Source organism: Phaseolus vulgaris, chromosome 2 (assembly GCF_051622355.1).
Source record: "Phaseolus vulgaris cultivar YP4 chromosome 2, ASM5162235v1, whole genome shotgun sequence".
Classification (NCBI taxonomy): Eukaryota; Viridiplantae; Streptophyta; class Magnoliopsida; order Fabales; family Fabaceae; genus Phaseolus; species Phaseolus vulgaris.
Window position 1 is genome coordinate 42,641,246 of NC_143499.1, and position 22,070 is coordinate 42,663,315.

The 22,070-nt window shown below is 28.5% G+C and overlaps 2 protein-coding genes across 5 annotated transcripts; one reads left to right on the forward strand and one right to left on the reverse strand.

Moving 5' to 3' along the window:
• The first annotated feature begins 3,747 nt into the window (after positions 1 to 3,747).
• Positions 3,748 to 17,245, forward strand: LOC137812248 (serine/threonine-protein kinase SAPK7-like). 4 transcript variants are annotated; one of them, XM_090298902.1, is made up of 12 exons: positions 7,965 to 8,039; positions 8,244 to 8,280; positions 9,066 to 9,170; positions 12,894 to 13,043; positions 14,103 to 14,177; positions 14,852 to 14,953; positions 15,523 to 15,576; positions 15,660 to 15,752; positions 15,862 to 15,954; positions 16,214 to 16,318; positions 16,585 to 16,680; positions 16,808 to 17,244. In XM_090298902.1, the coding sequence occupies exons 4-12, from the start codon at positions 12,921 to 12,923 to the stop codon at positions 16,997 to 16,999; spliced, it is 933 nt and encodes a 310-aa protein (XP_090155028.1). In that variant the 5' UTR covers positions 7,965 to 8,039; positions 8,244 to 8,280; positions 9,066 to 9,170; positions 12,894 to 12,920; the 3' UTR covers positions 17,000 to 17,244. The 4 variants fall into 4 exon arrangements, with proteins under 4 accessions (XP_090155030.1, XP_090155029.1, XP_090155031.1 ...); XM_090298904.1 differs by lacking the exons at positions 9,066 to 9,170; positions 12,894 to 13,043; positions 14,103 to 14,177; ... (2 more) ...; positions 15,660 to 15,752; positions 15,862 to 15,954 and adding exons at positions 3,748 to 3,968; positions 4,051 to 4,181; positions 4,774 to 5,133; positions 6,788 to 7,056; positions 7,285 to 7,359 and having other exon boundaries at positions 7,944 to 8,039; positions 16,808 to 17,245; XM_090298903.1 differs by lacking the exons at positions 9,066 to 9,170; positions 12,894 to 13,043; positions 14,103 to 14,177; ... (2 more) ...; positions 15,660 to 15,752; positions 15,862 to 15,954 and adding exons at positions 5,163 to 5,388; positions 6,788 to 7,056; positions 7,285 to 7,359 and having other exon boundaries at positions 7,944 to 8,039; positions 16,808 to 17,245.
• A 3,210-nt stretch (positions 17,246 to 20,455) lies between these two features.
• On the reverse strand, positions 20,456 to 22,012 carry LOC137812249 (uncharacterized). Its single transcript, XM_068614171.2, has 2 exons — positions 21,412 to 22,012; positions 20,456 to 21,179 (listed from the first exon to the last, which is right to left on the reverse strand). Exons 1-2 carry the CDS (start codon positions 21,772 to 21,774, stop codon positions 20,586 to 20,588), a joined length of 957 nt encoding a protein of 318 aa, XP_068470272.2. The 5' UTR covers positions 21,775 to 22,012; the 3' UTR covers positions 20,456 to 20,585.
• Between the last annotated feature and the right edge of the window lie 58 nt (positions 22,013 to 22,070).

Consider the following 22,070-nt stretch of genomic DNA (forward strand, 5'->3'; position numbering starts at 1 on the left):
TATTTTTTGAATAAAATATCTACAAAATCGACATATATGAATATGATTATATTTGAATCTTGGTTAAATTAAAGATAAATTAAAAAGATTGTGGTGGTAGTTTTATAATGAATATGATAAATTATGTATTTTGTTATTTTTATTTAAAATGTTAACAGAGAAATCTACTTATGTTTTCATGTATTTGTATAAATATTTCGTATAGTTAGGAGACACCAACTTCCACTCTCCATAATCCTAAAAAACACACATTAGATATCTTAGTAGAAACAAAACTAAAAAATATAACAATCAGAATAAATTTCATTAAATATGATTTTTTCCTCATTGTCCCGCATATACTATTGTAGGTCTATTTGTTCTATAGATGTAATGTTTACAAGTAAGGATTTGATGGTATATCACTTATTTGAATTTATGATTTTACACGCACAAAAATATTTTTGTGAGGATATACATATAAACAATAACTATCATTTCTTCTAAAGAAAAATTCATGGAAAGTCAACTCACTATTGTGATTTTTCCAATTTTACCATTTTTTATTTGTTTTGTATGTAGGTAGGCACAATGTTTCTTTTTGGATAACCATGCATATTTCATATTCCTTTTAATGCATTTTTCATTAATAAAAAGTATACTTCATTACAGATTTAGTTATTAATTTAGTTATTACATGTTGCCGATTCACCGCAATGGAAGAAAATTGATTTTTTGTTTCATGAGTTTGGGAGTAATCCAACAAATCTTAGACTTGGATCAATTAGTTGCAGAATTGACAGAGAGGCTGGCTGACTAAGAGCATAAAAGAACAAGTTACTCATGCGTTAAGAGCTAAATTCGAGCAAAGATATAATCCAGTTGAACTAGTAGATGTAATTTATGCTCGTGGTCGAGCTAGCACTAAAAGTAGTTGTGATGTGGAAGACTTTAAAGATGATGACACTGAATCTTTCTGTTAGTGGATGTAATTTATGCTCGTGGTCGAGCTAGCACCAAAGGTAGTTGTGATGTGGAGGACTTTGAAGATGATGACATTGAATCCTAACTTTTTGAAGATTTTGAGCCACTAAGCACAAAAAATCTTGAAGAGATCCGTATGGAATGGGCCAAGTACTTTCTACAAGTTAGGAATCAAAACATGCAATGATTTGTTACTTTTTAATATATGTACATTTTCATTAGGTGTAAATTATATAATTTTGATTAGTTTCAATATCAATCTTTATATTTCTCTACATATACAAATCAATTTGGCTGGTATTTTGGTTTTATTATATTTACAGGTTTATAAATTTGGGCAAAAGAATATTTTATTAAATTTATAATAAAAACCGGCACATTTTACACCCGATTATGACCATAATTTGTTCAATTCACTAAAAAAAAATGAGCTTCAGATGCACATTTTACACCAGTAATGACTATAACCGATGTAATATGGGTCTCATCCATAACTCAAAACTGGTCCGAAACCGATATAATATAGAGACTTACCAACTGCACATTTCTAAATTTGTAAAGTGAGTGAGATCCATCGATATGTAATATATTCTTTCACAATTATAATTTTAAAATGAAAAATTATTTAAATATATATATATATATATATATTTTGATATAAATATTAAGTTTTAATTTTACCTTTATTTCTACTATATTTTATAATATCTTACAATTTTTTTATACAGTTTTATGATGTAAATTTACATTAAATCTTCCATTTTCACCATGCTAACCAATACCTTTAAAAGCAAACAATTTATTTCTTATTTTCTAGCAATTAAAAACATGCACTCAAACATATATTAACTATTTTTAACTAAAGTTATACAGTATTCATTATTAAGATCCCTTCTCTCATTTTCAAAGTAATTCATATATTTTTTATTCACGTTTCATAAAATTTCTTAATTAAAAATACTTTAAAATATTAATACTTCAATCTTTTCCATCTTGAGATAATATATTTTTTCCTTAAAAAAATATTGAATTTTAATTTTATTGATAATGATCTCATTGAAAAATCACATGGTATACACTCTTCTTTATAGAAAATAGCTATCTCTGAAAATTCTTCAGTACTACTTGTTCATGTTTATAGTCTTATTTATAATAGTATTTATCATGTAATTTTATATTAAAAAATTTCATGTCCATGTCAATCAATATATTTAAAGTAAAAAGAATTATTTGTTTCTTCTGAAAACAATTTAAAACATGTATTAATTAAAACATATGAATTGCTTTTAATTAAGATTAAAAATATTCATTAATAAGTTTCTTTTGGTTATTTGTTAAGGATTCATCCGCATAACATAAATTCCTTAAATAATAAAATTAAATCAAAACATATTTAATTTTTCTTAATGAAAAATTTATAATTTTAGTTTTATTTATAGAAAATAACAATCTCATTGAAAAATCTAATTCTATTGCATGGTAATTATTTTAACCTTGACATTGATAACTCTATGAAAGTGAATTTTGTGAGATTTTTAACTACAAGAAAGAAAATCATTACAACTAAATTTAAGAGATAAAAATTAATTAATTTGTATTAACTAAATTATATATTATTTTAAAGATAATAAAAATTATTAATATTTAAATTAATTTTTATTATTAATAAAAATTTATAAAGTAGTTTTTAAATTGACATCCTAACTAATGGCTTCATACCAATATAGAATCTACTTTATAAATTTTTATTAATAATAGAAATTATTTTATCTACCAATAGTTTTTTAATTTATAAAATAATATTTAATTAGTTAATATAATAATTAATTATTTTGATTACTATAATTATTTTGTATTTATAATTTTTTTAATTTATAAAATTATATCTAATTTAGTTTTTGTATTTATAATTTTTTTATTTATAAAATTATATCTAATTTAGTTAATATAGTAACTAATTATTTTTTTCTCTAAAATTAGTTTTTATTTATGATTTTCTTGTACTATGATTAAATATTAAATTTCTTTAAGATTGAAAAATAGCATGGTTAATTTAAAAAAAAAAATTAAAATTGTACCATGATGTTATAAATATATGTGGAAATGTTGTCTTACCGTAATGTTTTAAATTTGAAAGTTCGCACATTTTTTAGTCTATTCCCTTTTTATTAGTCAATTTTTTTTATGTAAATAGGTTGTTTTGTATTAGTTTTTTAATTATTTCTTTCTTGTTCTATATTCATATATAAAATGTGATTTTTTTCATCATGAAATTTTTAGAAGAATACCTTTAATAAATATTTTAACCTCAAATAAACATACTTCTTATAAATCCATTTCATTTAGTATTTAGAGTTTAATTTTGATATTTAACTATATTCTCACATATTCGAAATACTTTGAAAGATTTTTTTTTTACAGGTTACCGTGTAATAAAATCATATTAAATGTACATTTTAATTAAACAATTACTAGTAATAAATTTAGTAACATCATATTCAAAATATATCAATTAAACAATTCAATTTAATAAATGTTGGTTAAATTTTAAATTCCAATCAACATCAATAGTATGTCATAAAGAAAGTGAACATAACATAACAAACCTTTTTGAAAATCTTGTAGAGTTAGGTTCCACCCATTTAATCTGGAGACAATATTCAATAATGTTTGAGATCGAATCTTTTCTTCTTCTATAAAACTCTAAAAAAATCAAATGGGCTGAGATTGATTCTTTTAGATTTTCTTCTTGCTCTCACAGCAGAGAATCCCTCACCCGTTAAAGGTGGTGGTTGTGCTACGAAAATGAGTGTGCATGACAACGTGTTATTAACAATTTCTCAACTGTGTTTGTGTTTGTATTTGAGAAGAAAAATTTCTTGAATATGGCTGTCACATTCTTCTCTCAACTGTGGCTTCTTCAATCCAACAACCTTTCTCCTTCTTGTCTTTCTCCTAGCATATCCCTCAATCTCTCGCCAGCCATGCCAAGCCCTCCTCCCTTGGTGAGTGACCCAACACCATTCATTCTTTGCAGATTTTCTTGATGAGTGTGTTTTGATGCGAAATTTTGGTTTTTGATGGCAGGGGTGGTGCCGAATGCTGCTGTGAATGCCTTGGAAACCAATTCGGATTTCCCAATTTCAGCTAAGAAGTCCATCAACCACCCCATTGTTGTTATTGATAACTATGACAACTTTACCTATAATCTTTGCCAGGTTGGTTCTTCTGTCATTCTTTATTAATGTTGATCGTATTGTTCTTTGGTTTAGTTTGTAATATTTGCAAGGTTCTTTCTTTGTGTATGTTTATTTGTGTGATGAAATTTGAGGAATTGTGGAGGAGCTGAATTCGTTCTTGATCAGTTGTTTGGATTCCTTCTTGATGCTGATTATACGTGAATTTATGTGTGAATTTATCTGTAATCTTTGCGAGTTTCATTCTTTGTTGTTTGTGTTATTTATTGATTGGTTTTCAAGATTGTTTCTTTTTTATTCTTAGTGCTTTATAACTACAATGTACTTTACTCACTGAGAGGTATTGGTATTGTTTCACAAATATGTCATCGAGACCTGAAGTTGGAGAATACTTGTATGGAAGTCCTGCAAATCGTCTTAAAATTTGTGATTTTGGGCATTCTAGTTCATGTATAGATTAATTCAATGCTTTAAACAAACAACTGATTAAAATTATTTGATACTAATTTCTGCTTCTGATAATCTTTGATTTTCTAGTCATGTCTATTTTTGCACCAGAAGATTAGATTTCGCACCTTATTTTTTTTCACTTACCCGTGTTTTTTGGTTTCAGAGGCAAACAGGTTTAGCGTTTTCTACAGACTACACTCTGTTCATGCCCTATAAAATCAATTTTGAAGGCATACACTTTTTCTCATGCTCGATCTTCAACTTTTCCGATCTTCATCTCTGAATTTAAGCTCCTCTACTTTTTTCCTATTTGGTATTCGATTTCGTTTTGCTCTATTTGATTTTTCAATTTGGTTTTCATTTTCCCTTTTTCTCAATTTCAGAACATCAGCAATTTCAGAACATCAACGTGGTTTGGGGGTTTGGTGATTCGGGTCTTCGCTCAAGAATCGGAGACCACAAAACAAAACTCCATTAGCAGTGAGTTCTTCTCTCTAATCGATCAACCAAGCTTCAAGAAATGGTTAGTTTTTTTCATCAATGTTCTTGTTTTTTTCTTCATTTATTATTATATTGTCAACTTAAACAATGACAATCAATTTATATGCATGGTCGAAGAATTTAGTTGAATAAGTACAATTACATTATTTTTTCTCGAGCCACCTTTTCCACAAAACCTTAACGGTCGGTATTATGTTGCTGTTGGAGGAAATATGGATAGTCGGGGTTATGTTGCTGCTCTAGCCCTTGGTGCTCAACGCATATGTTTAGGCACTAGGTTTGTTCTGCACCATTATATTTTTTTTTTTCTTTTCTTTTGCTGTTGAGATTCTATAAGTAGGAGAATATTTTGGGTGTTGAATGAAATATGAAGTGGGCAACTACTACTATTGAGACACAAAGAGAGATGATATTTATCAATGTTTGAGATAAATAATACTTTTGAAAACTAAAACAACTATTTCACAATTATTTTGAAGTTATATCTAATGGTATGTTTAACTAGAGTTATATATACACATATAATTGCTCATGTTTGAAGGATGGTGTGGGTCATGAGAGAGAGATTCTTTCCAAGAGGGAGGACTAGCATTAACCATCTCCACCAGTATGCAATAAATGTGATAGTTTTTCAAATTTGGACAAAATGGCTTACTGTCATACTCATCTAAAAATCACTGCATGTTTTACAAAGTAACACTTTCATTTATAACATTTTTTATTATCATTTACTCTTACACCTATTATGTTAAACCAGAACAACTTGCATGATTCAAAAAGTCAAAAAAAATTGTTTTTGTTTTATAATATTAACAAATAATTAACTGTTTCTTTTCAATGTAAACTTTACTAGAGTATATGCACAACAGATTAAAATATAACAAAAGAAATATGAAGGGTAGGGTAGATGTGCAAGAAGTTGACTGTGAACCAATTTTGCTAGAAAAATGATTATAAGAAACGACCATTTAAAAATATCCTTATAGTTATTTTACTGCAGTGATCCAAATATTATTTATTATAAATCATAATCATAATTCATGTATAAAAAGCCATTTAGATTTTTTTTACTTTTCATTCGTCTCTAAAAACATAAGGATCCAATTACTATTATTTTTACTATAAATCATAGTTCAGAAACAATTCAGTGTAGAATCTAGTTACTAGTCTACATAAAAATTATCCACATTACATTAACAACAATCTAAAATATGAAGAAAATTTTACTTATTAGTATTCTTTTGTCGATTGTTAAGAGTTAAGATAATGATGATTAAAGGGAGGGAGGGATGTTTATTTTCTATTTTATGTATTAACATTCAAAATATGCACTTAGATTTAAACATCAAGACTCATGATATGATGTTAAATTAGAACTATTCATGCCTATATCGGGGAAAGAGTCACCCTAAATTTCTAGTAGTTAAAGGTAATCCCATATATGCACACATCAAAATAGTTATTAGGACTTTTTAAAAAAGAATGTACATTTTCTTTTTTAAAATGTCCCTATGATCATTTTCAAAAATATACTAAATTATAATATATTATGTTATTTATCGTATTATCTTTTGTGATAATGATGATTGATCTATAAGGACCTTTTGCTTTCAAATTGTTGAAAAGGAAGAAAATAAATGTTGCTTATAAACATTTGCCTTTATTGTAAATTGCAGTGAACAAAGACAAGATCGGTCAGGTGTTGGCACTCTATATAGTTCTTGGGTCTTTACTATTTGTTCAAAAGGAATCTGGTTTCTCTTGCAGGACATTACACTGCATGTTTGGCTGAGAATATGAATTGCTAACCATGATAAGTTAGGGAAGCCTCCTCCATGAGAAGGAAGGAGATTATTTCTTGCTCTCACTTCAATATTTCTCCCAAAGTCACCTGCAGCAGACTTGTACAAGTTTATCTCTTTGATAATTTTATCTTCGATATCAGGTACGAATCTCTCTATCCAGCCGAAAATTCCTGAGACAATATGTGTATATCTCCTTGAATCCATCAGCATGATGATGATGCCACAACCTTTCCATGTATAATATTCCAGTACACCATATATTCCTCCCTCTTACTAAGTGCTTTTTTAATTCCTTATAGTATTCATTATTTGCTTTGAGCTTATTACTTTTGTGCTGTTATTGAATGATCATGCTAAAACTCTTGTAGATATGTCGGGGTTTAAATTATTTGCATAACGTGATTGGAGTCTGGCATCAGGACATCAAACCCCAAAATCTATTGGTATGAACTTTTTTTTTTAAATTTCTTGTTTGTTAACTGTATTCTATTATGTGTACTGTAGATTTTGGAAACACGACCAGAGAAGAAATAAAGTGCATGAATCCAAATTACACTGAATTTAAGTTTTCTCAGATAAAAGCACACCCCTCTTATCTAAAATGTTTGGCTGCAATTATACTACTGCCTAGATTTTTTTTACCACCTTTGATAACAGGGAAATGGTGGAACTTTCATGAGTGAAATTTTCAATTTTGTATGCATAGTAAAATATAGAACAAACAGAAATGAGTGAACTCTAGAGTTGCAAAATAGATTAAACAAAGAGCTAGAATCAATTAGTTAATTAATATAATTGGCTGCTCAATAATTATTCTAAATATAAATTTATTTATTTTCTTAAACGTTATCCCATCATCAATTCAAACTCATCAAAATCAACCTTGCCTTCAAAGTTCAAATCTGCCACCTTCACCATCTTTTCAATGGCATTCATATCCCAACCCTTGTCCAAACCCAAGCAATCAAGCACCTCTTCAATTTATCCAATTTATTTTCTGACATATTTCATGTGTGTGTGATCAAAGGGTATCTATAGGCAATTGAGTGATGGGAGGTATCTCCTCTAGGAGGAGAGATCAACACTGGGTAGAAGTTGATTTACGCAGAAGAATCTCGGAAAGGTACTTGGTCAATGATCGTGTTCCATTTATACATTTTTATTCATTTTCTTCTTTATCATTCTTAGCTCGTTTCTTATTTTGCGGATTTCACTTTTTAAAAGCTATCAATTTTTTAAAGGATAATTAAAATTTAAGTGATAAGTTATGCTTCAAACTATTTCTCTATGATTTTTTTTCTTATCATGTTTGTTCCGCACTTGTCAGACAAAACGACGAAGGGTGGTGCGTTTGGATGGCTAAGGTTCATGGATTTCTCTCTCTGAAAATTATTGGCTAGTATTCTGTTATTTTGTTGATATTTTTGCTATTATATTTTTAATTATTTCTAATGCTTCATTAGTGATGCCCAATTAGTGTAAAAAATAATATGTCGGCTATATCAATATTATTATTAGCTTTTTGGAAGAATTTTTTTTTTCTCATTTAGGTTTTTGTTTTACCTTCACGTGAAGCAATTCCATTCTACAAGTTGAAATGGGTCACACTATAGTGATGTTATGATTCATTTATATATTCAATAGTTTTCATTCATTTGAAAAAAAAAAGTGATGTTCTTAAATGTCCTAAAATAATAGTCAATTAAAAAATTGTTTAAAAATTAATTTTTATCGTAATATATAAATTATAATCTTTAGTATTAGAAAGAAGACAAGAGGACTAGGCACCAGATTAAAAACAAGATTTGTTGTTAAATTAATTATTTAACTGATGTCTTGATTAATAAATTCATTAGCACACATGTTCATTAGCACACAGTCTAGACTATGATGGAAAGGTAATAAGGGCTTCTTCTAACCTTATAGATCATGAAAAAGAATAAAAGATTCATGCTGTTATAGATCACTTTACACACACAATGAAACTTCCTTGTAAGAGTGAAATAGAAAAAAGCATATTCATTTCAATTACTACATGAAGTATGAAGCCCTTAAAAATGTCTGAGAGTTTATGAGTTTTCTTGTATTTTATGCTGGTTTTGTTCAGTTTTTGGCTAATGTGTTTGTTTTATACTTGTTCATTGTTCAGTTGGCAGATGTATGGTCCTGTGGAGTAATACTTTATACAATGCTTGTAGGAACTTTGCCATTTGAGGACAAAGCTCATCCTCAAAATCTCCGAAAAATCGTTCAGGTAATTAATCTGCTTAATGTTTTGAGTTTAATTTCCATGTATTATTGTAAAAGCTTTTTACACTGTCAATATATCAGAAATCACAACTTTAAATAGTTATTGCAGAAGTCATATTATAGTTTCCGAATGAAAACCAGTGTAAATTTTTTAATATCTTTACATTGATGTACTATAATATTTGCTTTTTATTTTATAAAAATATTTTTTGATAGATTCACCATGTCTAATGTCTAGAATATTTGTGATTTTGTATGTATACTTTTTATGCAATGATATCACGAGATATTGTGAGAAATTGCGAGATATTGTGAGATATCGCGACATATCGCAAGAAATTGCGAGTTATCGTGAGAAATGGCGAGATATCGCGAAAAATCCAAGATATAATGAGAAATTGCGAGAAATCGTGAGAAATCGCAAGATATCTCGAGAAATTGAAGATATCGTGAGATATTGTGAGATGTCATGAGAAATTGCGAGAAATTGAAGATATAGAGAGATATCGCAAGAAATTGCGAGAAATTGAAGATATCCTTAGAAATTTAGGATAATGCGAGATATCACGAGAAATTGCGACATGTCGCGAGAAATTGAAGATATCACGAGATATCGAGAGAAATTGAAGATATCACAAGATATCGCGAGAAATTGAGGATATTGTGAGATATCGCGAGAAATCCAAGATATCATGAGATATCGTGAGAAATCCAAGATATCGCGAGAAATTGAAGATATCACGATATAACGAGAAATTGAAGATATCACGAGATATAGCGAGAAATTGAAGATATCGTGAGAAATTGAAGATATCGTGAGAAATCGCGAGAAATTGAGGGTATCGCGAGAAATCCAAGATATCACGAGAAAGTAAAGATATCGCGAGAAATTGAAGATATCACGAAAAATTTGGTAGATGTCGCGAGAAAGTCAAGATATCGCAAGAAATTGAAGATATCGTGAGAAACCACGAGAAATTGAAGATGTTGCGAGAAATCGCGAGAAATTGTAGATATCGTGAGATATCGCGAGATATCGTGAGATATCGCGAGATATCGTGAGATATCGCGAGATATCCCTAGAAATCGCGAGATGTCGCGAGAAATTGAAGATATCCTTAGAAATTTAGGATAACATGAGATATCGCGAGAAATTGAAGATATCGTGATATATCGTGAGAAATTGAAGATATCGTGAAATATTGCGAGAGATTGAAGATATTGTTAGATATCGTGAGATATCGCGAGAAATTGAAGATCTTGCAAGAAATAGCGAGATGTCGCGATAAATGAAGATATCACAAGATATTGCAAGTTGTCGCGAGATATCAAATATATCGCGAGAAATTGAAGATATCGAGAGATATTACGAGAAATTGAAGATATCATGAGATATCGCGAGAAATTGAGGATATCGAGAGATATCGCGAGAAAATGAATATATCGCGAGAAATTGGAGATATCGTGAGATATCGCGAGAAATTGAATATATCGTGAGGTATCGTGAGAAATTGAAGGTATCGCGATAAATTGAAGTTATCGCGAGAAGTTGAAGATATCGTGAGAAATCGCGAGAAATTGAATATATCGCGAGAAATTGAAGATATCGTGAGTTATAGCAAGAAATTGAAGATATCGTGAGAAATTGAAGGTATCACGAGATATCGCGAGAAACTGAAGATATCTCAAGAAAATGAATATATCCCGAGAAATTGGAGATATCGAGAGAAAATGAATATATCGCGAGATATCGCGAGAAGTTAAAGATATCGCGAGAAATCGCGAGAAATTGAAGATATCGTGAGATATCGCGAGAAATTGAAGATATCGTGAGAAATTGCGAGAAATTGAAGATATCGTGAGAAATAACGAGAAATTGCAAGATATTACGATATATCGCAAGAAATTGAAGATATCGTGAGATATTGGGAAAAATTTGGTAGATGTCACGAGAAATTGCTAGAAATTGAAAGATATCACGAGATATCATAAAAAATTGAAGATATTGCGTGATTAATCTATGGTATAATGGTCTGGAAAAAAAATTGCGATAAAATCAAACATCAATAAATATTAAGTTGATAAAAACTTATCCAAATTAAATTGTGAAACATTAGTTCGATTTAGTTTGAATTTAATATCATATTCAAATTTATCTCTTTATAAATTGTATATTTAATTTTTTTAATAAAATCCATGTTAGACAAAATTTAATTTATTGATTTTTTAAATGAAATATTTTTTTATCTTAAATAATTTGATCGACAAAAATAGAAGGTATTGGATTGATCCATCATATTATAATATTCCGCTTAATGATTTCGTTTATGAAAGTTAAATTATAATAATTTTATTTCATTATTACAATACAATTTTATATATTTATTTCATCAATCTTGAAAAATAGATTTTTCTAATTTGTTAGTGAGATCTTGTATTACTTTTTGATTGGTTGTTCTCTTTCACATAGAATATAAAGTTTCTTGTTTTTTTTTAAAATCTTTGTATCGTATAAATAATAAATTTTATGTTTAAGATTTTCTTTCATTAAAGATCCATGCTTTAATCAATGTCTCAAAAGTCGTTTCGTTCAATAAATAAAAAATTCTTAGATTACCCGTCTTTGTTAAGAAAAAATGCATACGATATATATTTTTTTAATTAAACACTAATTTTGAATTCTAAATAAATAATTATTTTTAATATTTAACTTAAAATATTGTGAACTTTGTTAAGACTGTTGTCTAATTATAGATTTTTATGTATGATAAGATTTTTAATTTTGCTAATTACCTAAAACTAAATCTAAACTAATTTAATTAGTTAATAATATTTTTTTTTTCATTGACAGTGTATGAGAATTACATTTTATTTATATTGTTTTACTTCATAAAATAAAACTTTTTTTTAATATTTAAAAATAAATTATATATAATTTTTTTTTATCTATAGTCTATAACAATACAATTTTTCTCATTTCATTTATATAAATTATACTCTTGTTTTACCTTTTTTATAATTTATAATAATGGTATAGTGTAAACAAAACTTAACTCATGAAATAAAAGTGTAGTTGTATAAGGTGTGGTTTGAATTTTAATTTTTTAAACATAAATAATTTTATTTATAAATATATCAAATTAAAATTATTATAAATATTAAATTTTAAATCCTTAAAATAAAATTTCGTGATAGAAATTGGTACAGAAAATATCCGCTTATATAAATGAACAATTTTTTCGTGTAGAATTTACGTTGTTTCAATCACATTCTAAACTAGGTATAACTTCAACTAGTAGCCGTTAAATGCCTCAAAAGTCATTTCCTTTAAAAAATAAATTTAACTAATATATATATATATATATATATATAATTTAATTTTTTTTAATGAACTAACATTACCTTTTTATCAAAAAAAAAAATTAAAAATTACGAATTACATTATAATTATTGGATGAAATTTTTGACTATTTGAGATTATGTATGATATGAATATTAGAGTATCTGTGATAAAAAATAAATAATTAAACTTTTAGAAAATAATTGTTTCTGAATATAAAATCATATCTTTAATGGATTTTATAGTTTCGTTGTCGATAACAAATATATCCTTTATCATTTAATTGATGTCACTTTATATCTTAAAAATTTCTATATATTTCTTAATTCATATCCTAAATTTGACTTAGATTGAAAAGTGTGAGTCTGATAATTCTTACGTTTGAAGAAGAAACAGAGACGAAGAAGTTAAGGAATGGAGAAGTACGAGGTAGTTGAAGAGAACGTAGGGTATGGAAGATTCGCAATGGTGAAACTTATGCGTCACAGAGAGACCAAACACCTCGTTGCAGTCAAATTCATCCCAAGGGACCATATGGTACACCGATCATCTTCTTTCTTAAAATTTAGGGTTTTCTTAGATTTGATTCATCAATAACATCAATTTAAGTGTTTCTTGGTTTGATGAATTTAAGATAGTGTGATGCTGTTTTACAATCAACTTTAGAACTGATTTTTTTCTTCAATAATGTTTTTTTTTTTGTATAAAATTTTCAAGAATCCAATTTACTTTTTCTTTCTTTTAAAACAATTTCAAATTTTGTTTTTAGTTTAAGGTGACTTTTAAATTTTAAAAACTTGTTTTATTATGTAGGGAAATTCTTAGTTTTGAAAAATGATTAAGTATTCTTTTTAAGGAGATGGATCTTATTAGTTTATTATTTAAATGTGATTTTGTCTTAGTTTGTGCGCATTTTTAGGACTACTGTTTTTTTGGATAGTTTGTAATAGGTGAAACATTTGTCTTAACTACGGTGAGAAAAACAAGTTTTTCACATTTTTCATGAAGGGAATGCATGTGTTTTTTTATAAATTATCTATGTACTTTTTTTTTAATATATGAGTTTTGGTTTAGTCATTTCATATTTTTTTATATTTTTTTTTATGTGATGGTAGATGATTAAACGGTGATGCCTAATATGAGAGTATTTATAAAAAAACTATAAAAATATATTATTTTAATTTTTTGTAATTGCAATTTTTTTTGTTCTTTCTTTCTCTAAAATTAAAAATCACTATTTTTTATCCTAATATTATATCACATTCATTAGTTATTTATGTGTTGAATAAAATGTCGAAATGATCATGAGTCATAAATTATTTTAAAATAACATTTGAGAACTAAGAACCAAAAAACTTGCTATTTTAGAAATTATACTTGAAAACTGCCTTCTATTTTTTTTTCCGGATGTATGTTCTATTATCTCTATTTCTAAGATATTTTTTAATATTCTTCCAAAAAAAGTTAAATTTTAATAATTTTAAAATTTGTTTACTATAAATTCAAAATATAATTCATATTCAAAGATACTTACTTATTAAAAAATGAATTATATATACTTAATTTCATCATAATTTCAATTATAACCTTTGGCAGATTAACGAGAAGGTGGAAAGGGAAATCATAAACCATAGATCTCTTCGTCATCCCAATATTGTTCAGTTCATAGAGGTATGTAAAAATTTTAAAGTACTTGCTTCGACTTCTATTATTATAAAATAACTACATGTAATTATAGACACATACTTATTTAAGTATAACAAATACTATAATAAAATTAAAAAAATATCAAACAATTGTTTTTCATCTTTGTCCATGAGTGTCTTACTTTAAATAATAAATTAGAATATATACTCAATTGAAAAAAGTAATTTAAAAAATTTTATAATAAGATTACGAATGTGTCCAATTTAGAACTAAAGTTGTGCTACTTTAACTATACAAAACAGTTAAATTTAATTAATTTCGTGTAAAAGTTAAACAATATTAAGTCACTTTATTTTTCATCAATATTTTGTATTTTGGGTTACTACTAAAGGAAAGGAAATATTAGAGTATCTTTCATAAACTAACATTTACTTCAATAGGTGATAATTAACCCCTTAACAACTCTTTGTTGATACTATACTACATTAATTTATTATGTTGAAATGGGTTGTTTAATGAAAAAAATGATACTTATTGATTTTAAGTGATGAGATGAATAATAATTTTATTGATTTTTATAATAGGTATTTTTAAAATAGTATTTATCACGATTTTAGTTTTGTCAACCGCGTAAAAACTTGTATTAATAATGCATAAAACAAAAACCGGTGTTTAACACTGAATTTGATGTTTTGCAGGTGGCTTTGACTCCAACACATCTTGCAATAGTTATGGAGTATGCAGCTGGTGGAGAGTTGTTTTATCAAGTTCTTAACGTAGGAACAATGACAGAAGATAGAGTATGCTCTCTCTTTCACTCACACACTCACATCTTCATTTATATGATAGACAATAAAAAAGCAAAGTTCTGATTTCTGTCACCAATTTTGATTGATATTCAGGCCAACAAATTAGAGTTCATAAAATGAGAATATGTACTTTAACTCTAACCTGATACATAGAACTATAACAGTATGTATTAATCTAGAGATTCTGGTATTAATGGAAGGAAATATCTTTTGATCTAAAATTAATTAAAGACTAATTACTCGAAATACTAAAATCTATGTAAAAGGTTTATTCCTGATAAGTTAGTTTGCATATGCACAAAACAAGAACAAGATTTTCCGCCGACGATGTTACAGCATATTAATAAATACATACCTGAGTTGATATAATCATATAAATGAATATTATAACACATGTTTTTGTCATGAATTAAAGAAAGGATCAAAACTAAATTATATACTCAAGTACTTATTATTATAGTACAGTGAACATGTTTAATGATTCAAAGAGTTTATTTAAATATTGATTAAATATTATCCAATTTGTTTCTGATTTTTCTTGTGACTGGTAAATATTTCAGGCTCGATATTTCTTCCAGCAGTTGATTGCAGGAGTTAGTTATTGCCACGAAATGGTAAATGAAATGCATATTACTCTGAGAATGGATTGTTTGTTTTCAGTGTTTTAGTAGCAATATCAGTTTTTTTCCTTTTGTAGGAAATATGTCATCGAGACCTGAAGTTGGAGAATACCTTATTGGATGGAAGTCCTGCAAATCGTCTTAAAATTTGTGATTTTGGCTATTCTAAGGTTCAATCATGAAGTTCATGTATACATTAATTCAATGCTTTAAACAAACAACTGATTAAATGCTTTATTTGATACTAATTTCTGCTTCTGATAATCTTTAATTTTCTAGTCATGTCTACTTCATTCGAAGACTCATTCAAAGATAGGAACTCCAGCCTATATTGCACCAGAGATCATTTCTGGGAAAGACTATGATGGAAAGGTAATAAGGGCTTCTAACCTTATAGATCATGAAAAAAATAAAAGATCCATGCTGTTATAGACTGGTTCAATTGTTCAGGAGTCACTTTACACAACAGTAAAATTTCCTTGCAAGAGTGAAACAGAAAGTAGCATATTTATTTCAATTACTATATGAAGTGTGAAGCCATTAAAAATGTCTTAGAGTTGATGAGTTTTCTTGTATTTTATGCTGGTTTTGTTCAGTTTTTGACTAATGTGTTTGTTTTCTACTTGCTCAGTTGGCAGATGTATGGTCCTGTGGAGTAATACTTTATGCAATGCTTGTAGGAACTTTGCCATTTGAGGACAAAGCTGATCGTCAAAATCTCCGAAAAATCGTTCAGGTAATTAATTTGCTTTATGTTTTGAGTTTAATTTCCATGTATTGTTGTAAAAGCTTTTTACACAGTCAATCTATCAGAAATCACAACTTTAAATAGTTATTGCAGAAGTCATATTATAGTTTCTGAATGAAAACCAGTGTAAATTTTTAATATCTTTACATTGATGTACTTATATTTGCTTTTATTTTATAAAAATCTTTTTTGATAGATTCACCATGTCTTCTGTCTAGAACCTTTGTGATTTTCTATGTACACTTTTTATGCAGCGAGTTTTGGTTGTTCAATACGAGTTCCCCGACAATGTTTTATGCGAAGACAGTAAAAATCTGATATCTCGTATTTTTGTGGCAAATCCAGCAAAGGTATGTATATGAGCACAGTCATTTAATTATTTTTTGGGATAAACATTGTAAAGAAAAGAACACTATGGCATGATATACTATAATACTAGGAGTATGTTGTAACTCTGCTTTTGTAATTATGTTTTAGAGAATCACCATGGAGGAAATAAAGTCACATCCATGGTTTTTAAAGAACTTGCCGGAGGAGTTAAGAGAAGGAGCTCACTATGTCTACCACAATGAAGAAAATACAAAACATTGTCTTCAAAGTATAGAAGAGATCATGAACATTGTCAACGAAGCCAAAACCACACCTGTTGCTTCGAGTCCAAATTTATAGCAGGATTTGGCATGGGAATAGAGGAAGATATAATACTGAAGTAGATGAAAATAACCATGCATGAGAAGTGAGTCAAGGAAGCACAAGCCATTCATTTTTTGTGGATAATGATAAATTAGATTGTTTTGGTTCATTTTTTCCCCAAAGTTAAGGTCAATTCTTTGGTTGTATCTATGTACACTATTTAGTTTTATGACTGTTGAATTGTACATTTTTTTGACATGGTACAAGGTTTTTGTTTATAAGTATGAGGTGTTTGTTTGCTTTCTCCCCTCTAAATATTATGCTATGTTCAGTCTTCATAGCACAGATTGGAAGTGAAGTATGATGTTTGTGCTTACCGCATCAGCTGTCTCTATCTTTCTGCAGGGATTTAGGGCCAGGTTGCTAAATCTACAATAATTTGACCCTTTTCTCTGTTTTTGATTTCTTTGGTTGAAGTATATTTGTAGTGGTTGAATTATTACTTGTGGATGAACATCTTATGATGGTTGTTACCTTTTTAGACTGAAATCTAAGAAAAAGTAGATTATGGTTCAATTCATGAAGGGAAATAAAATCAGAGAAACTCAAAGGGAACAGAAAAAAAAAAACAGAAGATGAGATGAATATTAGACCTAAAATCTAAATCAACTAGACCCTTCAATTGATTCCTGAACTATTCTCAGAAATTCATGCATATTCTTACCATATATCACCAATGAAATTTAAACACAGAACAATCCCTTTTTATGGAAGAATAAGAAAGGAAACAGAAAAAAAAAAAAAAAAAAACAGGAGGAGGTGGTGGTACACTTTGTTTAAGACATCTGAAACGTCAACTTCCTTTGGCACATACAATGAATTTTCACTCACCAATCCTCCTAATTTTAGAGCACAAATGAAGCACACTTTTTGCTATTTTCAACCAAAGTGACTTTGATAGTGACCCTTATTCATAAAGCTCATGCTTGCATCTCTTTCTCATAACACATCATACATAATAAGAGAATATGTCATCCATTCTTCCATGCTTCAGATTTGTTTTTATTTTATCTTATCTTTAACCCAATTTTCTTTTCCTCCTTTCTATATTTTGTTAAAGTTTATAATCAATCATTTAACTAATTAGACTTTCACTTGTTATTATTCGTTCCCTAAATTCCAATTTATGAAGCTAATAATTAGGAAAAATTATTAGGTTCACTTGTTCTTTTTTTTTTTGCTTCATGCAAGTAATAATTAGGAGAAAATTATTGACAATATCTCTCCTGCTAAATGCTGAGGTATATATAGGAAAAAATATTTTCACAATCATCTTTTCTAAAACACCTTCTTCAAAATGATAATAATAAATATAAACAAAATTTCAAAATTTATATATATAGATATAGATATATAGATATATTGAGAATAGTTGTATAAAGTATCATAACATTTTGACTTTGATGGAAATAGTATACTAATACTATTCTAGACACTCAAATGAAACGTAATTAAGTAATTAATTAATATCCTAATCCTTAAGGGTAAAACTAAACCATCTTTATTGTTGTTTTTTATTTAAGACAAGTTAATTTACTTTTATGTTTGGATTTTCCAGCGTTACATTGTTAAAGTTTTATTAGGAGAAAATGATGTCATCATTTAAAAAGATGGGATAATTATAACACAATTTAATTAAAAGGTTTTATTTATATATCTACTATCTGTCCATTTTCTTACAAAGCCAACAAATCATACATTGATAATGCAAAATGATCTGAAAATATACAAAATTTTCGGCCTCACATTTAATTAATTATCAATCTTCACGTAGAATAAAATGATCAACTTTATAATAATTATTTTAAAAAATATTTAAAATAATTTTTTATTAGTTGGTAGTATAATTTACACTTATATAATGTATTAAAATCAACTATGAATTAATACAGGAAAACAAAACAAATTTTAGTAATTTTATAGTTTATGATGTCTATTGAAAAAAATTGTTAAAATATCAATTATATATAATGACATTTCATAATATTATTATAATATATATTATATAAGTGGATGAGTATTTTTTAAGGTTGAATTAAACTTAAATTTTATATTTTAATAATATTAAAATTTCATATATTTAGATTCTTTACTCTTAAACTTAAACTTTGAAAACATAAATATGGAGAACAAATTCCTTTTTCTTCAACTTTTTGGTAACATTATTAAATTAGTTGCAGACTATTCTTACATTAAAGCAAGGAAATTATTTAAAAGGTAGGAAATTTCTTATCCAAAAGGAAGGTGAAAAGAGATTGTAAAAGAAGTGAAAAAGAAACTTTGCTATTATTTGATTAATTAAAATATAAATATATTCTTTAAGGTTCTCCCTTTGTCCAGCTAGGAGGCAGCACAATCCTATTTTCTATGTTATAAATCATTATCAGATCTACTTTCTTCTTTTCCCAGACAATCAATTTAACTTTAACTGAGGAAGATCTGTTCTTGTTGTTGAGTTATCAACAACCCTTGGGAAAAGACAGCTTTTTTGAAAGATAGATTTCACATACTATATTTTTATGTTTATAGTCTTTATAGGGGTCTCATTCTTGGAGTAACTTTTTCTCTTAGTCTTAACCATGTCAGATATACCGTTAATCTTTAACACTAGATCATGTTCTCTCTGCATACTTTGTTTCTTTTCTTCAGAACCCAAAAAAAGTTGAACCATGCATTTCAGTCATCAGCTTTCAAATGTGATCTAAGAAACACAGTTTTCTGGACAAGAGATTTTACACAAAAGGGTTAATGATTTGAGCATATTGGTGTGATCTGAGTTGCACCATGTTGATACTAGAGTTACAAGAAAATTATCTCAATGCTAAACAATGCACTTTCTTTGAGTATAGAAAAATGTACACAACTGAGAAAACTAAAACCAGAAACTAATTTTTAGATAATGAAAAAGTGGAAGCAAATGTGAAAACTAACCCTTATGGAAGTTAAGTTCCAACACACCATGATATAATGGTTCAAAAGTTTCTTACATTTAATTGATTTTTATTGATAAAATCTTGATTCTATATGATGCAATTGTAAATAAAAAGTGTCACACTGATTAGAAACATTAACTCGTATATTGAATATTTCTAATAGCATCAATTTTTTATTCAAAAACTACATATCCCTTCTTCTGATCTTTTTTTCTTAAATTTCTTCCATGTACACAATACATGAAATGAATACCACACCTTTGTATAGAAAGATGTTTCTCTTACTTGAAGGCATTGGCATCTTAAAATTCTGGTTTCTCATGTATGACATGAGTAATGTTGCTTCACTTCAAAGCAAGTATCACATTCCCATCTTTTGCATTTTTTTAACTCTTCTTTTGTTTTCATTGGAAAAGCTTCTTCAAGGTCTCAAACACCAAAACCAGCTTGTAAATCAATTGCCTATAAACTCAGTAAATAGAGAAAAAGGAATATCAGAAAAAAAATCATGACATTGCTTCCATTTTTCAACATAATTTTTCCTTTTTATTTTCCCTTAAGGAGCTTCATTTTGCTCTCAACTATTTTTCCACCTTTGCTATGGCTTCATCAAACAAAATTATTTACATCTACTTATGACTACACATATCCAAAAGCTTCTTCCTTCCTTCCACAATTTCATCAAAGAAATCATCAAGTTGCCCTGTTATAGTCTCAACCCCACATCTCAACAACCCAAAGCAACGTTTCAAGTTGTCAACTTTTGATTGGATCTCATACTGTGCATCATAACCCACCATTCTCTCCAACTCAATTTTCAATTCCTCCATGGCAATCTTTGCTTGTTGAAATTCAAGAAGCAGAATCCCTGGCTGCCCATTATTGTGGTCAATCTCCTGTGCAACTTTCTGCTGCAATCTTGCCATTGAAACCACAAAACCTGATCCGAAAACCATGTGCCCCTCATACCCTTGTTGCTCAAAGCAGGAGGAAGACCAGAAATATGCAACTCCACATAGCAAAATCATAAGAAGCAACGAGCTAACACTCCTCATTGCACAAAGCACTCCTCGGAAGCCATTGAACTCGTTTAGCTTTGATTCCATACACATGTTCTGATTCAGGCATTGAGACAATGCCTGAATTCTTGTTTCCATCATGCTTTTGTTTTCCTCTACCAATCCTAGACTCTCCCTTTGACAAATATTTATGGCCCTAACGACCTGCAATATATATATGTGTTAGAAGAACTTAGTTCATGTTGTTTGGAAACTCATCAGAATCCAAAGAATCACATCAATTCAGCCTAATAAAAACGTGGAAGTTTACATCTGTAACATGCAACCAAACACACTATTAGACTAATTAATTTAAAAAAAACTTGTTTTAGTTGTGTGAAAACTAAGCCTTTTGACTAAAAGTTTGGAACAGAATTTGAGGTGTGTATATACCAACCTGATGTGAAAGCTCTGGAGTGAAGTGATGGTAGCCATCCACTAAGGAGGTTATATTGGAGGCAGTTGAGGAATAGTTCTCTATTCCATAAATGGCTGATTTGAGTACATGACAGATATCCCAAAGCCTTGAGCTTTCATCCATGTATTCATCCAGCCATTTGCCTCCAACTGGCAAGCAGAGCCTTTGGATAAAAATGGTTAACTTGGAGTGGAAGGATTGGAGGGATGAGAGGACCTCTGAGATGAATTGGATTGACATGAAGTCATGGGAGAGGAAGGATTGGTGAAGCTCATTGAGTCCTTGAGTGAGGAAGTTGTAGAAGCCATTGACAGAAGAGTTTGTGCAGGAAGAAGTACTCATGATGAAAGGCTAGAAATAGAAAAAGGAAGTGTGGTTGAAGGGAAGTTGATGGAGATTGATAGGTTTATATAATTGGAAGATTAAGTTGAAAAGAGATGAAGCAATCAAGGGAGTGGGTAGCTTAGAGGGTTCTAACTTTTTATGGTGAAAGTCACTGTTGGGTGCAATTATGGCTGTTTCCTATAGAGTGGAGAGGATGATTGGGAATCTGCTGTTGTTACTTTTTATTGTGAAAGGGTCTCTACTCAGCAAATGTTAAGAGAGAGAATCAAAAGAAACTAGTCTTCAGAATATAT

Coding starts and splice junctions, on each gene's coding strand:
- LOC137812248 (XM_090298902.1), top strand. CDS start 12,921: ATGGAGAAGTACGAGGTAGTTGAAGAGAACGTAGGGTATGGAAGATTC. Junction 14,178..14,851: donor ATATTGTTCAGTTCATAGAG/GTATGTAAAAAT, acceptor GATGTTTTGCAG/GTGGCTTTGACTCCAACACA. Junction 15,753..15,861: donor GTGATTTTGGCTATTCTAAG/GTTCAATCATGA, acceptor TTAATTTTCTAG/TCATGTCTACTTCATTCGAA.
- LOC137812249 (XM_068614171.2), bottom strand. CDS start 21,774: ATGAGTACTTCTTCCTGCACAAACTCTTCTGTCAATGGCTTCTACAAC. Junction 21,180..21,411: donor CTCCAGAGCTTTCACATCAG/GTTGGTATATAC, acceptor TATATATTGCAG/GTCGTTAGGGCCATAAATAT.